The 14,670-nt window shown below is 35.0% G+C and overlaps 1 protein-coding gene across 29 annotated transcripts in view; it reads right to left on the reverse strand.

The window, feature by feature from the left end:
- Positions 1-3,189: 3,189 nt before the first annotated feature.
- MEF2C (myocyte enhancer factor 2C) overlaps positions 3,190-14,670 on the reverse strand; it is a 167,163-nt gene continuing 155,682 nt past the window's right edge. For 16 of the 29 annotated variants that reach the window (XM_054489531.2, XM_054489537.2, XM_054489528.2 and 13 more), the window contains 3 exons: positions 14,152-14,281; positions 13,428-13,563; positions 3,190-7,865 (listed from right to left, as the gene is read on the reverse strand). In XM_054489531.2, coding sequence (XP_054345506.1) covers positions 7,544-7,865; positions 13,428-13,563; positions 14,152-14,281 — 588 coding nt within the window. In that variant the 3' untranslated portion in view covers positions 3,190-7,543. The remainder of the gene's footprint in view (positions 7,866-13,427; positions 13,564-14,151; positions 14,282-14,670) is intronic. The other 13 variants (XM_063664966.1, XM_063664967.1, XM_063664964.1 and 10 more) reach the window with 1 other exon arrangement.

The following is a 14,670-nucleotide window of genomic DNA, read 5'->3' on the forward strand; positions in this document are numbered from 1 at the left end:
AAGAAAGTAATTGTTTCTGTAACTATCACTTCTAGAAAAGCCTGTGTTTTGATATATTTAGCACTAGTAGTGTGAAGCTTTGGGATGAATACCTGTACAGCTCGGCTTTCTCTGTAAGTGGAGTATGTGCTTTGAGCATTAGCAAAGTAGGATTCTACCAAATTATCTTTTGGGAACATGATGTTCCTAAAGAAATAAAATAGCATACTGTGGTCATCATAGGAAAAATCAGAACTTTGTTGACTTCTTTTACCATTATTTTACAGAGTAGCATTGTGTTTACTTTGAGTAACTTGTGGGAGAGTAGGGCTCCCAATCTTTTTAGTGATTAGCACCCATCAAGTCTTAATGGAGCCTCAGCAACCCTCTGAGTTAGTGATAAACTCTGTGACTTCGTGATAAAATCAGTGCTTAGAGGGAATAAATAAGTTGACAAATGTTACTTAGCTTGTAAGGGGCATAGTTGGTTTAATTATTAACCAAGACCTCTCAAAAAAACTGCACCCTTGTCACAGTGTCATCAAGTAGGTTAAATAAGATCATGTAGGTCAAGTCCATTGTAGTGAAGGAACTGTTAGTGTCTTGCCCCCACTCACAGGCCAACTTCAACGTCTGTTTCCTCAGGTTGCCCCTACCATTGCAACCTCCCAGGCATTGGCTCTCCCTTGATGGAGCGTGTCAAGGAAACTAACAAGGCCCCTACATTTCTGGTCCTGGAGTGTTTGAGCAAAGTGCTCTCCTAACTACTTTCTATTCCATGTAGAATTGTCCCACTAGGAGTTCATGTTTCCTCCCATTTCAGTCTGGCCCTTGTACTGAGTTGCCAGATTCAAATGGTGAGCATCCTTTCTAGAAGTTGGCTACTAAACATGGGTATATGAGGGCTGGAAGTTCTTCCTCCAGTCTGAAGCAATCCAGACTGGGTAAGAGATGGAGCTGATGATTTGGCAGCCAAGGTTATCGGTAAGATCAGAAACTACTTTAAGGCCAGAAACAATGACCGTTTTCCTATGTTTTCCTAATTCTAACTCTTAACAAAAGTTCCCAGGAAGGAGGCTGTGCTTGGGACAGGAGAGGTTAAAGAGCAGCCTCATTTTTGGTGATGGAGATATTTGCTCTCAGGCAATTTGGACAGCTGGAATCCAAGGGATATGCACAGTAGGGAAGTGAACTTGGCTTTCCTCCTTCATCACTGGATCTTGTTTAGAAGTCAGTCTGCAAGGATAACACATAGGAAAGATGCCATAGAAATATGCAAACAAAATGGAAAAAGGGTTTTCTGAAATCACAAGATGAAAATTCAGATGCTCTGTTCTGAATAGGGTTCCCTTGCCAAATTCAGTATCTCTATTTAATCCAGACTTTCAAACATAATTGAAAGAAAAAAAAAACACCCACACATCCAAATCAGGCCAGCATTAACTGATATCCTGAATTTAAGTCTTTAGTTACAACATTCTCATATTCTAACTCAACATACTGAAAACTGAAGTGACTACCTTCCTCACAAAGCAGTGACCTCTCAATTTCCAATTTGGACATTACTAGGATCCTAATCATTTAAGCCTAAAACTGTAAACTTCAACAATTCCTTATCTATCACCACTCCTACCATTAATCTAACCGTTTACTGAATTCTGACAATTTTCTCTCTCCTAAATCTTTCAATTACTTGCTTAAACCTTTCTTTTAAATTTGTGATTATATAATCAGAGGCAAAATAACTCTTCCAGTCTTGTCTCTCACTGCTCCCCTACACACGGCTACACTTTACATAAACAGAAAGGCCCACAATTCCTGCAAGTTTGTCTCTTGCTTTCCCATCTCTGTACCTTTGTATCTATTATTTCTTCCTTGTGAAATGCCCACATCCAGGGATGGTGTCATAATTCCAGGGCCCAGTGCAGAATGAAAATGTGGAAGTCCTTGTTGAAAAAGTGAAATAAAAGGTTCTCTGTTAAAGGTACTAAAATATAAAACAGTTCACTTTTTCCTGTGTATCTCCTCTGTTCAGGCACATGCTCTATTGTCCTATAGGACTTTACTTACAACATTCAAACTCAAATATAAAATTATTAAGGATAATTTTATTATCAGGATACTATCAGGATAATGATAGCAGAACATTAAATGAAACACAAGGTAAGGCCATGTGTGACTGCAGGGGTTGCATGCCCACAAACAGCCTTGAACTCATCCCCTTCTGGGCCTTTCTCAATCCTGCCCACCTTCAAAATCAAGTGAAAGGCTTCTGCTGGGTGGATGAGGAAGTGTCCATGCTCTGAGCCTCTGGTCTGCTCTGCCCCAGGATGGCCAAAGTGGCTCCCTCATAGTACTTTGTAGACTTTCCTGAGAATGCCTTTTATCTCCTATTAGTTTATAAGTTTCCTAAGAGAAAGGGCTACATCTTCATTCATCCTGGAATCACCATGAGTTACATATAATAATTGCTTAATACATGTTTGCTGAAAATGAATACAAGAGAACAAAGCAGAAAGCACTGCTATTTTGAAGCCATATGCAACATTTCCTCGAACCGCATTCTTTTCGGAGCAGATATCACTACTAATGAAAAGCCCAAGTTCTCCAGCTGACTAACTGGTGGTGTCTTGTTTTCCTTTTCAGTTTTTAAATTAATCTTTGTATCGCTCGTTTTAAGGACATTCCCCTTTAGAGATTATTAGTGAATGTTAATAATGGATATATTTCACAGTCTCTAAAATGTATGAATTCACTAATTTATTCAGATTTATAAGCCTATGTTTTCAACTTTTAGAAATTATTCTGATGAAGAAAAAAGGAACTGCTTTTGGAAACACTTTCTACAGATTTTAGTTAAAAAAGAACTTATGGTACTGCTTTTCACAGTGGCTTTTGAAAAATTCTGTACATTTAAACAGGTTATCAAAGATCTTCACGGAACTTCTTTGATAAAGAAGTTGAACCATTCAATAAGAACCTTAAACTTCTACCACTGGCTGAATTCTGTAATACCCTAAGAACTGTTATCCAATTCACATCCCTCCCACACAAACACACATATCCATCTATTCATATAATATTTTGAGTTGAAAACTGAGAAAGCTCATTTGTGCTTGTGGCATAAGCTGCTTTTTAAAAAACGCAATAAAATTGAATAAATTTAAACAGCAAAACATTAATTTAAAAAAATGCACCACGGACACTGCATCACTAAGAAAGCCAGTAACTTTACTGAATTGTCTGCAAAATACAAATTATACCTTATTTCCAGCAGGAGAAACTTTTGAAAATTTCCCACTTTTATTCACTACAGACAGCTGAATTAAGTCCCTTGAGATACACAGATGTGGTTTAACTTAGTTATAACATCTTGTCATCTAGTGGCGACAAAGTCCAGCTTATGCCGCTGTGAGCCTCTATTTGAATATTTGTTGCAAATGCTTGTATGCCCTCATTTACAAGCGATTTTAATTACTCTCATTTAATGGAAACAAGTCCCCAGGAAAAGAAAAAGAAGAAAAATGATACAGCAAACCATCTGAAGCAATCCAAGTCCTATGCCTACAGTGACCCAGGTCTACTTTGCTCGAAGAGAACACTGGTACTGCATTCAAACCACAACAGAATCCGTCACTTAACTGACCTCTCTGAATTAAACTGAGGTATGAATCAATTTGAGGTATGAACAGGGAAGGCAAAATGCAATACCAGATTATGAAAATAACCAAAATGGAAAAATTTGATGTAGAAGATATGTGGCTTGGATTGCTCCACATCTTTGGTTAAAACATATTAAGAAAAGCCTTTAATTACATCTGTAGTCTGAAGCATTCTAACAGACACCAGTATTCCAGCAATCTTCAAAAGATCTGTAGTGGCAGGAAATTAACGCCATAAAAGTGACGACATCACGGCAGATGGCACAAATGAGAACAGATGAAGTATGCCATGCTTAGGCAACAGCCTTTATTGAGGGTTCAAGTGGCTTCTTCTTTAAAAAAATGTTTTTTAAAGGAAGAACTACAAAGCATTTACTCTCTGGAGAAACAAACAACAAAATAAAGAGGGCAAAAAATGCTATCTCTAAGTTAAAAGATGGGTATGTAAGAAAAACAAATACATAAAAGTGTGTGAGGGCAGACATTCTTTTAAAAAGTGTCTTGGAATTTTGTTTTTTCATTCTCACTTTAGTTAACTTTTAAATGATCTGGGGATGACAGGTATTTTTATATTCATCATTACAAAATGCTAAATTCCACCTTTGGGAAAAAATAAGCCATTTTACTAAAAAACACAATTTTTAAAAAGGTTGAAATAAACAGCCTCCACGCAGCAATGCATACAATATACAGGTTGTGCAGCTTGTGTATATTGCATCACTGTTACCAGTATTCAAGCTTCATATTACCAAAAATCTTTTAAAATAGGATTAGATATAACAATACTCGCAGCCGTGTAAAATGCCACTTATGGTTCTTTTACTTGCAATGAAGAATGTTGCCTAAAATGTTACTCTAGGACGCGTTATGTAAAATAATACTCCCTCAGGGCTCTGCCCTAAAGTCTGGAATACAAAGGATTTACTGTGATTAAAAACCATACTAGCTTTGCAAATACAATAAATGGTAAATTACAGATAAGGTATAAGGGTAAAGATAGACCAAGATTGTTTACAGAAAGTGACTCATCACAATCAAAATTGTGCTTCTTCTCATTAAATCATCTTTAAAAAATTCTCAGATTATCCCTTCGCTATCTTGCCACCACTTTATAAGAATTCAGTAGTGGGAACAAGAGATGACTGGCATCCATTTTCAAGTGATTCTGTTCTCTTCATGTTCTTATAAAACTATTGTCAGAACTGCTATAAATAGCCAAGGCTTCTGCTGGTACTTTAGCTTACTTTATCTTCAGCATTAAAAATTCACTTTTTCTTTGTTGCTGAGGCAAATTGCAGGTAAAAAAACTAATATGGCTATTTCTTCATATTTTCATGTAATGACCGTTTCCCACCCACTGGTATCTACTGATATTGATATACTAAAGTATTTTGAAATGACAAAGAACATTTGTGACATGTTTGCATATTTTATACACATCAAGTTAGAAGGATGGGTTGTAAGGATGGGATCAAGTCTATGGTGAGGAAAATGATTTTCTTATTTTTTTCCCCTGTGCATGTGTGTGTATGAGTGTGTATATTTTCAGGGATGTTTTTGTTTTTCCTCTGCATAAATGTTATTCTTTCATGTTCCATGGATACCTTGAGTAGTGGGATATATATGAAATGGTTGATAGATTTTTTTTTTTTTAGTATATAAAACATTAGTACAAGGCAGGCTAGCATCCTTTATGGATACAATCAAAGGTGCATTGTGGTCTAATTGTGGATTTCAGATCAAGTTAAGAAAAATATAGCCTAGTTAATAAGGTCTCTTGGCTTCTGCCACCCAGCGGCAGCCTTTTACAATGAGAAACACATAGCAACTATGCAAGTAAAAGAGAAAAAATGGATAAGAAATGTCCTACACATGATATAGCAGTGTTGATATTACTGCCTATATCTTCTTTGCTGTGTATGTCAATGCATATGATTGGAGATGAATCGACAGATCTTCACATTCCAAGAGAAGGAAAATCTTTCCTAGACTGAAATATCTTTTAAACAATATATATTGACTTTCTTATGGCACTCACTTATTAAAGGGTCTGAAAATTAATCCCTTATAGACGAATATTAGACAAGAGTCATTTTAAATTAAAAAAAGGGACATAGAGAGGTTCTTTATGGGATTTCTTGAAATGGCTATTAAATCTCTTTATTGAAGAAAAAATAGATGACATACATGCTTTATGCAGAAGTGACATTTGGGGGTCCTGACACACCGGGATTGTTCAACAGTCCTATATTGCTGACAAGATTGTCAAGGGTCAGTTAAAATAATTAAAAACGGATGACAAAGCAACTATCCCTTTACCTGCTTCCTTCTTGTCTAGCACCCAGTCTTTCACATTTTTCTTCTGTGGGAATTTATAACTTATTCACCAAGTAAATTCCATATCACTTGTTTCTAGGGCCATATTTGCAGGACATGTGCCCCAACATAGCTTTTCTATTCTGGGCATATTTCTAAAAAGCATATCAAATTCTAGGCTGAAAACCAACCAGATGATTTAGAATATGGGCAAGTTAGGATATGCACTTACTGAATTCCAAGATGCATGGTGAAATGGTGAGATCAGAAAGGGGCCCTGCATTTGATAAAAATGCAAAAAACAAAATAAAAATAGCATGAAAGAAACTAGTATATACAATGGATGTCAGTTGACCCAATAGATTGCTAATGTATTAAAAACAATTTAGGATGTTGCAATGTGATATGTTCTAACCCCACAGGTTATCCTTTTGACAGCTGACCTTAAACTTATAAAATGTATGCAGAGTAAAAGAAAACAGAAAGAAAATAGTTACTCAAATGTGCAACTGCACAAATATACCCCCCTCCCGCTATTAAGATAACAAAACTTCTGCTATTACCATAATATTATATATATTAGAAAGCTATACACAAGCATGTTAATTTCACAGATTTTTTTTAAAAGATTCTTAATATTTTATATAATTAGAAATACACATTTCAAAAACAAAACTTCTACAAAGAGAAAACAGTTATCTTGGTTAGCAAAGCATGGAGTTCTTCATGGCTTAGGGTAGTGCTTTCTATACAAAAAGTCCTTTTTGGTTTTTTACAGGACTGTTTAAAATATTAGCGAAGCTATCAAGGGGAAAAAAACACATTTTGGCTTAAGTAAACTACAAAAAGCCACAAATGCTTTGCAAACTCTGTCTTACCTTTTATATGAAAATAAGCAAAATGTAATGTACATATTTTTATATTTTTATTTAATAAGAGATGCAGACCCAGATTTATTTATTTATTTAATTAAATACGTTAGCCCTCCAACTCCACATTTTTTTTAGTAGGTATGGTCCTCTTTTAATGGTCTTTGATCCTTTTTAATGAGTGCCATACGCCAATGATATGCCTGCAGGTTTGTGAGCATTCTTGGGATGTCAGGTGACCTGGTGTGTTCCTAACATTTACCAATGGCCACCCATTACCGGGTCTGTCCAAGCATCTATACATTTTTCTATATGTTGCATAACAGCTGCTCTCTCTTTCAGTAAAGATCTGCCGCTTTTGGCAAATGTTTCCTTTTGTCTATTTACATGTAAATAACGTTGAACCTGCAACATGACACTATCTATTGTAACATACATTTTGCAAAGGAGCACAACAGTGAAAAGAAGTTAGCCTTAAAATCTATTTTGTACAAGTGTTCTGTTGTACAACTCAAGTGCTAAGCTTATCTCAGCATTTCTGTTTATCTTTATACTGTATCACTGAGGCAATTTAAAAGTACTTTTACAAAACAGAGTACCTGACTTTTTTTTTTTCCACACACGGCACATATAATGCATATCGACCCCCCTTCCCCATTAAGGTATAGCACACACACACACTGCAAGAAAAAAAAAAACTAGTAAGTAATAATCTGATCATGTTGCCCATCCTTCAGAAAGTCGCATGCGCTTGACTGAGGGACTTTCCCTTTCGTCCGGCGAAGGTCTGGTGAGTCCAATGGGGGAGTGGAATTCGTTCCGGTGATCCTCTCGGTCGCTCCCGTCGTACGAACTGCTACAGCTGCTCAAGCTGTCAACAGGAGATCTCCCCGCCTCGTGGCGCGTGTGTTGTGGGTATCTCGAAGGGGTGGTGGTACGGTCTCTAGGAGGAGAAACAGGTTCTGACTTGATGTTGAGGCTTTGAGTAGAAGGCAGGGAGAGATTTGAACTCTGAGATAAATGAGTGCTAGTGCAAGCTCTGTAGGAGGAAAGGAAACCCAGTTACAGATGAAGGAGGCCTGGAGGCCCCAGGAACTCACAATTACATCAAACATCAGCTTAAAGACTTGCATAGACACCAGAGCATGCCCAGAGTGAAGAGAATGTGCTTGGAAGCACATAAGGGCATCGCCTTCTTAGGGCGATTTAGGATGCCTTTGTTGATTTGCCCGGTAGTAATTACAGTATTTAACTGGTCCAGTCCTCATGAATTATATCTCTAGTCTCTGACAGCCTCCCTAAACATATAGGTTACCATTTCAGAAAGGTTTAAGACACAATGGAAAAAGCATTTTCTGTGTTCATGGACTCTATCCCTAGACTAGTTCTAAAAATTAAATTTCTAAGCATTTAGATACAGTGTTTAGCTCTGGAATTAGACTTCCTTGATTTACTAATGCTTGTGTTTGAATATTATTTTTAAAAGCTTATTATCAATATAAATATTTGCCTCCAATTAATAAGCACATACAGATGGAGTTACGTAGTCTTCAGAGAAAGTGAAGGGAGTTAAATTTTAAATGACTGGAACTCATATGCTGCACAATAATTATATCTGGTAAAAAGCTTTGGAGGTGGAAAAAAGGGAAAGGGGGAGGGAAATTGAAAATTATCTGCAGAAAGTTTAAATGTTGGTTTTCAAACACTTAAGACTTTCTACTCCATTAGAACTGATAATTTGACTTTCTTCATCCTTTTGCAGTTACATGAGATGAAAATACTCTGTGTTCCACAATGACCTCAATTTTATTAATGTTAGTCACTCCCTGATGCGGTTCTTAGGCTACCACTCCTATTATTTATCATTGGCATTAGTTGATGAATCTGGTGTTGCCTAACGAAAGCTTGTTGCCAAGAAGGATGTAGTGTGATTTTACTGTGTTTATAATCCTTAATCCTCATATATTCCAAGAGAGAATAATTTTTCCTTCTTCCAAAATCTGGGAAAATTTAGAAACTTGGAATTCTAGAGGAAAAAAGCATTAAGCCCTTGAGTGTAGGTTAGCAATCACAATGACTTTGATCAGGATAAACCATAGTGGCATTGCTGGCATCAATTTTAAGATGCTTTTACTCTTCTTACACTAATTACACTGACTTCCACAGCTAGAGTCAGGATTACTTGACTATATTGTCAAAAGAGCATGGTACTCTCTTTTATTGAGGAAGAATCCAAGTGAAGAATTATCCATACAGACACACCCATTTTGAACAAAGGAAAGCAAGCCTACTTACTAATGTATGTAATTACGCTGCTTTCCAGTGGAGAGAATTAGTGGGCACTAACAATGTCATTATGAGCACTGAGAGAAAAAGTATATATTTCAGAAAAAAAGTGAAGTAACTTGGGGCTGGCTTTTTGGGAGATGCAATACAAACTCAAGATGTATAGTGATATAAAATTAGTCAGAAACGAGTTTATCTTTGAGTGATGTTTTGTACAAAAGCACCACCTACTGGCAAAGATTACTTTCCTTCTCCTATTAATAAATAGATGAGCTAACGTAGAGAATAATATAAAGGAGAATTATTTGTTTCCTTAACAAGCATTTCTTTCTCTAGCTTTTATGATCTTATATAATCAAAGCAGTGTTAGCATTTATATCAAGAAACTACACTGACTATATAATTTTCAAACACCTGTTTATATTTGGAGCTATTTATTTGTAGGTTATTATTTTATAGTCTTTATCAGTTTACTAATTTTCCAGAAGTTTTAATTAAATAAGCCTTGTTAAAATGGGGAGAGGGAACACCTGTATTTCAAAAGGATTCATGATGGTAGACTATTTTATCTTGGTTCAAAGTTACTTAGTGATTCATTTTGATGTTAGAGGAAATCGTCTTTTGATTTCTGGAATAAAGAATTTTCCTGGCTCTAAGAAAGACTATTTCACTAAAATTTAATTAAATGCTTCTGCTATGAATCACACAACTATTTAATAATGAATATGAATTAGGAGCCTGAAAATCAAAAGTGATATATCAATAAATACTTTTGCTTGCCCTTTGACATATAGATTATGTTTTCACAGGGAGGGTGACATAGAAAATTAGAAGAAAAAATTGGTGAGTTGGACAGTCTAAGCCGTTAATCTAGACAAGGTAAGGGAAAAATAATATAACCAAAATTCTGTTTCTTTAATACAGTTTTTGGAAGCTGCATTATTCACCTCTTTGCGTCATCTCCCTATGTTAACTGGCCTGTATAGGTTTAGCTGTGTATCTTCCCAATGAAAGATGTAACAATTATTGGTTATCCCTTTCTACAAACAGACTAGCTTAAATTTATCTTTTGGTGGAATTTCATTTGACACTGAAAACATACATGAAGCATTTTGAGTAGTTCTGGGGACTAAATCCACAGTAATAAAATGCAAGTGATATCTTAGATTCAGCTTCATTATACTGTGACATAGGATACAAAATAGAATGGCTAGTCTCTGTTAACAAAGAAGTATTTTCTTGAAAAGAAAAAAGTAGCATTAAAATAACTTAACTGCATATATGCTAGGTTCAGATATAAGCATGTTGGTCTACTTGAGAACAAAATATAGACACGAATAATTATAGACCTGGATAATTGTGAAATACTGCATATGTGTGGGTGGGTGATAAAGAGGTGGGTGGGGAGATAGAAGCCAGATATGCAAGCTACCCATATCAAGTCCTCTATGCAAATTTTCATCTATTACAGATGCTTTTGAATTGGGAAAACTCCTACCCTTTCCCATAATTGTTCAGAAATCAAACATGACTGGATAGTTTTATTCAAAATTTTTACTGCCTCCGCCTGGAAATTAGACTATCAAACTATATTTAACCTAACCTTTTATAAGTCATCTCTACTCAGAGTTATCTCTCTCAGTATGTACTCAACACCCACATCAACAAAGATGACGTATGGAAGTGCTTCCAGAAAACAGGTTGCCCTTTTTATAGGTGGTGGTTTAGAAAAACACTAAAACTTAGTGTTACACTAAATCAAATATTAGTATTCAAAAGACTTTCATTAACTCTTGATGGCAAGTTCCTCTGTCAGCCATCTCTCTCCCTATAGCAAATCAATTTGTGTTGCTTACTTAGCTTGGTTAGATAAAATCAGATACTAGGTTTTAAAAGTATAGCTTTGAAGACTTAAAGCTCCAAAGGACAAAATAAACTTTTTTCCATGGACAAAATATGAAGAACTCTGTTTATGGTTTTGCAATTTTGAGAAAGAATTGTGGTAACCATCTTGGGCTGCTGGGAATATCTACTTTGGTGGAGCCGAAATATATTCCACTCTGCTATGAACATTGTCTCTAGCCAAAAGAATGTGAGCCCGCAACACAAATCTCTGCGACAACTTTGGCCTGGAAAATGTATCAATTCTTTTTAAATTGATTTACACTGTAAAGAATTAAGGATGCTCATGTAAATTACTTTACGTAAGTATTGCAGCTTGGGATTTTTTAAAAAAACAGTTTAACATTTAATCGTGTGAGTATGAGGTAGTCCATGTGAAGGAAACTCCTTTCAAAAAGCTACTGTGTGTGTGACTGTGAGAGGGAGAGAAAGAGTGTGTGTGAAGCAGAGAGAGAGGAGGGCCAACAGTGGAAGGACTGGAAGGGTCATTCCATTGATTTGAGGGGTAAGGGAAGTGATTAAGTGCAATTAAAACTCACAGAGAAAACTAAGAGTCAAATTAAGCACAACGAAATTAAGTGTTGAAAGGAACTGGGAGCTGAACAAAATGCTTCATCTTTGGCTGTTGTAATTCAGTTCCTTTCTGTCTAGGGCTGTCCCTCCTTCTGTCCCTCCTTTCTCATTTACTGAAACCTCTATTAGAGGCAGCAGAGAATTAGATTCTTCCTTTGTAATAGAAAAGAGTTTTAAAATTGTAGTGCAGTTAAAATATGTAAATAAATATGTGTTTATATGTAAAAATGTAAATTATCAGGTACTATTGAAAACAAAAAAGAGAAAATAATATGGCTTTTGACGTTGATAACTTCTAGGGAAATCTAGCCCTATAATGGATGAATTTTGTGAAAAAAATGGGAAATAAGCGGTTATGTTTATTTTTGACAAGAATCATGTTCAGTGGATTCCCTGCTAAGCCATAGCAGTAGATATTTTGTACAAAATATGTATACATGTACATATTTTTTAGTTGCCTGGATGGTATTATGTGCTTTGTGATAATTACCTGAAGAAGTTCCCACAGTTAATGTCTACTTGAATAGTTAACATTCCAGAGAAAATTTAAGTGTCCTAAAAAGATAAAACTCTGCGCTGATCAATAGGTAATGTATCTTCAAAGTTAACTATCTTTCAAGAAAGCTGAGCAACAGTATCACGTGAATTTATCTTACTATTTAAATGAAAGGTTGGATTTTCAATGACAGTGATTAGTGGGTAGGATGAACATAAGCAAACAGTGTATGGGTGAATATTTCATAATCAGATCACTAATATATGCTAAATCAGTATCATGTGAAAGCTAGTGGGGGGTGGGGGAGAGAGCACCAGCAAACATAAGAGACACAAAGTTGTGGTATAAATCAGTGACTTTTATACTAATCAGTGTTTTATTCTCACTATCTCCTTAGACATATGGATATATAACTAGTTAACTAATACAGCTAAGTGATTAACGATAACAAATGGCTAAGCAGAAAAGTAAAAGTGGGCTAGGCATACAGAATATTTTTAAAATATAAAAGTTTGTTATCCTTAAATATTTTATATCCTCCTGGTATTTTCTTTTGAAGATTAATTGCAATTTTGGACTTATTAAATTTACAGTCAGGCTTTCAGTTTATGTTTTAAGCTTTTTTAAAAAATGATTTGTTTTATATGAAATAGTGTGAATTGTGAATTCAGAGCTTTCTAAAGGTTTGAACGTTTCCATAGATAAATGACAGGAGTCATTTCTATGATAAAGACATATCTGAAAACTACCACAAGGGGGCAGAAAGATACACCCTCTGACTACATAAAACAAAAATTATTTTTATATCCAAATTTAGGTAATTAGTATTATATGTACTAATTAGCATTATATACACATATTTCTTAAAATATCTATAAGTATACAACTATACTATGAGTACATTATAAATACATGAACCCTGTGTATCAATTGACTAGTTGTTCCTATGTGTATTAGGTTAACATTAGCATAAACTATACAGTTTATGTGAAAAAAGAAAAATTCTCAAATATCTAAGCTTATACTATAAATGCCTTCTTATGTCCCAAATGAATTGTGTGAAAACTAAATAAAAATTATATCACTGATAGAAGTGGAAACAAATGTAGCCTAAAACAATAAGGAAAGAATTTACCTCATTATTACAGAGCTCGCTGTCCTCTTAAAAAACAGGTATATAAGATTTAAGCTACTTGAAAAGTATTGATCTGAAAATTACACTTGGATTTCAATAAAGTAGAATTTTATACCCGTTAATGGGATATTAAAGCACATATTTAGAGATTGTCATTTGTTTTTCAAAATGCATCCTAAAATTATATTATAAAAAATAATATTGCTTACCCCAATTGACTGAGGGCAGATGGTGGCATGTTATGTAGGTGTTGCTGTTGCCAGCCAGTTACTGAACCAAGGTGAAGAGCGCTGGCGGTGTTAAACCCAGACAGAGATGACAGGTCTGCACTACTCAGAGAGTACTCTAGATTAAAGAATAAAACAAGGGAAAATATTAAATTTAGAAATTATCAAATAGTAAATAGAATAAACATTCTCAATTTCCAAAATATTCTATTAGGATTATCGTTATTATATATATATTTTTAATTTTGAGGGGAGGGGAGATAAAGCATCAGCGATAATTCTAATTTAAAAGGAATATACTATAAACCAAAAATAAGTATTCCACGAATCCTTTGAAGTAGCATAGTCCGCAATTCTAGTTTATTAGAACTACAATCTAGTATAAAGGCATGTACATATTTGATGATGTAGAAATGTTAAACAATCCTGAGAAAGTGAGCTTTTTATTACATCAAAGAAACAGCTCAATTTTCTTGAAAGTGTGTTTCTGTTTTGAACTCAGGTTGCATAAATAAAACTTTCAGTCAGTTAAGAAAGAAAAATGTGGATATTCACTTTGTCTTAGTAAAGAATGGGTAATGTTGCAGTGCTGTGGACAGCGCAGGCCCTAAATAAAGCTTCCTAATAGAGTAAAAGATAACTTTTTCATCTTGCTTTTCAATAAAAAGTATTCAGTGTACTAACTGCACATGACAAAGCTACTCACCGGTACCATATGTTGTTGAAATGGCTGATGGATATCCTCCCATTCCTTGTCCTGGTAAAGTAGGAGTTGCTACGGAAACCACTGGGGTAGCCAATGACTGAGCCGACTGGGAGTTATTTATCCTTTGATTCTTTTAAAGTAAATAAAAAGACATTACTGATGGATTTTTTAAAAGGTTAAAAATATTAGATTTCAGTATTAGTTTTGCACATAAAGAGATAACTTGGTACAAATCTCATGAAATTAATCATTTAACATGTGTCTCTATGAACTCTGCCAACCCTATCATTTACAATCCTTCAAGAGACCAGCTGTTGCCATAGTAACCCATTACATCAGTATCTCCTAGGCAACTGAACTAGTAACAAGTACCATAGCTTTATTATGGGTAAAAACAGACTATGTTGAAAACTGATGAAATATGTATACTGTGCTTCCATTGTTTCAGTTTTTATTCAAATGCAAATTTAAAAAAATTAAAATCAACCATGTTAGTTTTTATGTTCAGTTCTACATACA

This window comes from Pongo pygmaeus, chromosome 4 (genome assembly GCF_028885625.2).
Source record: "Pongo pygmaeus isolate AG05252 chromosome 4, NHGRI_mPonPyg2-v2.0_pri, whole genome shotgun sequence".
Lineage (NCBI taxonomy): Eukaryota > Metazoa > Chordata > Mammalia > Primates > Hominidae > Pongo > Pongo pygmaeus.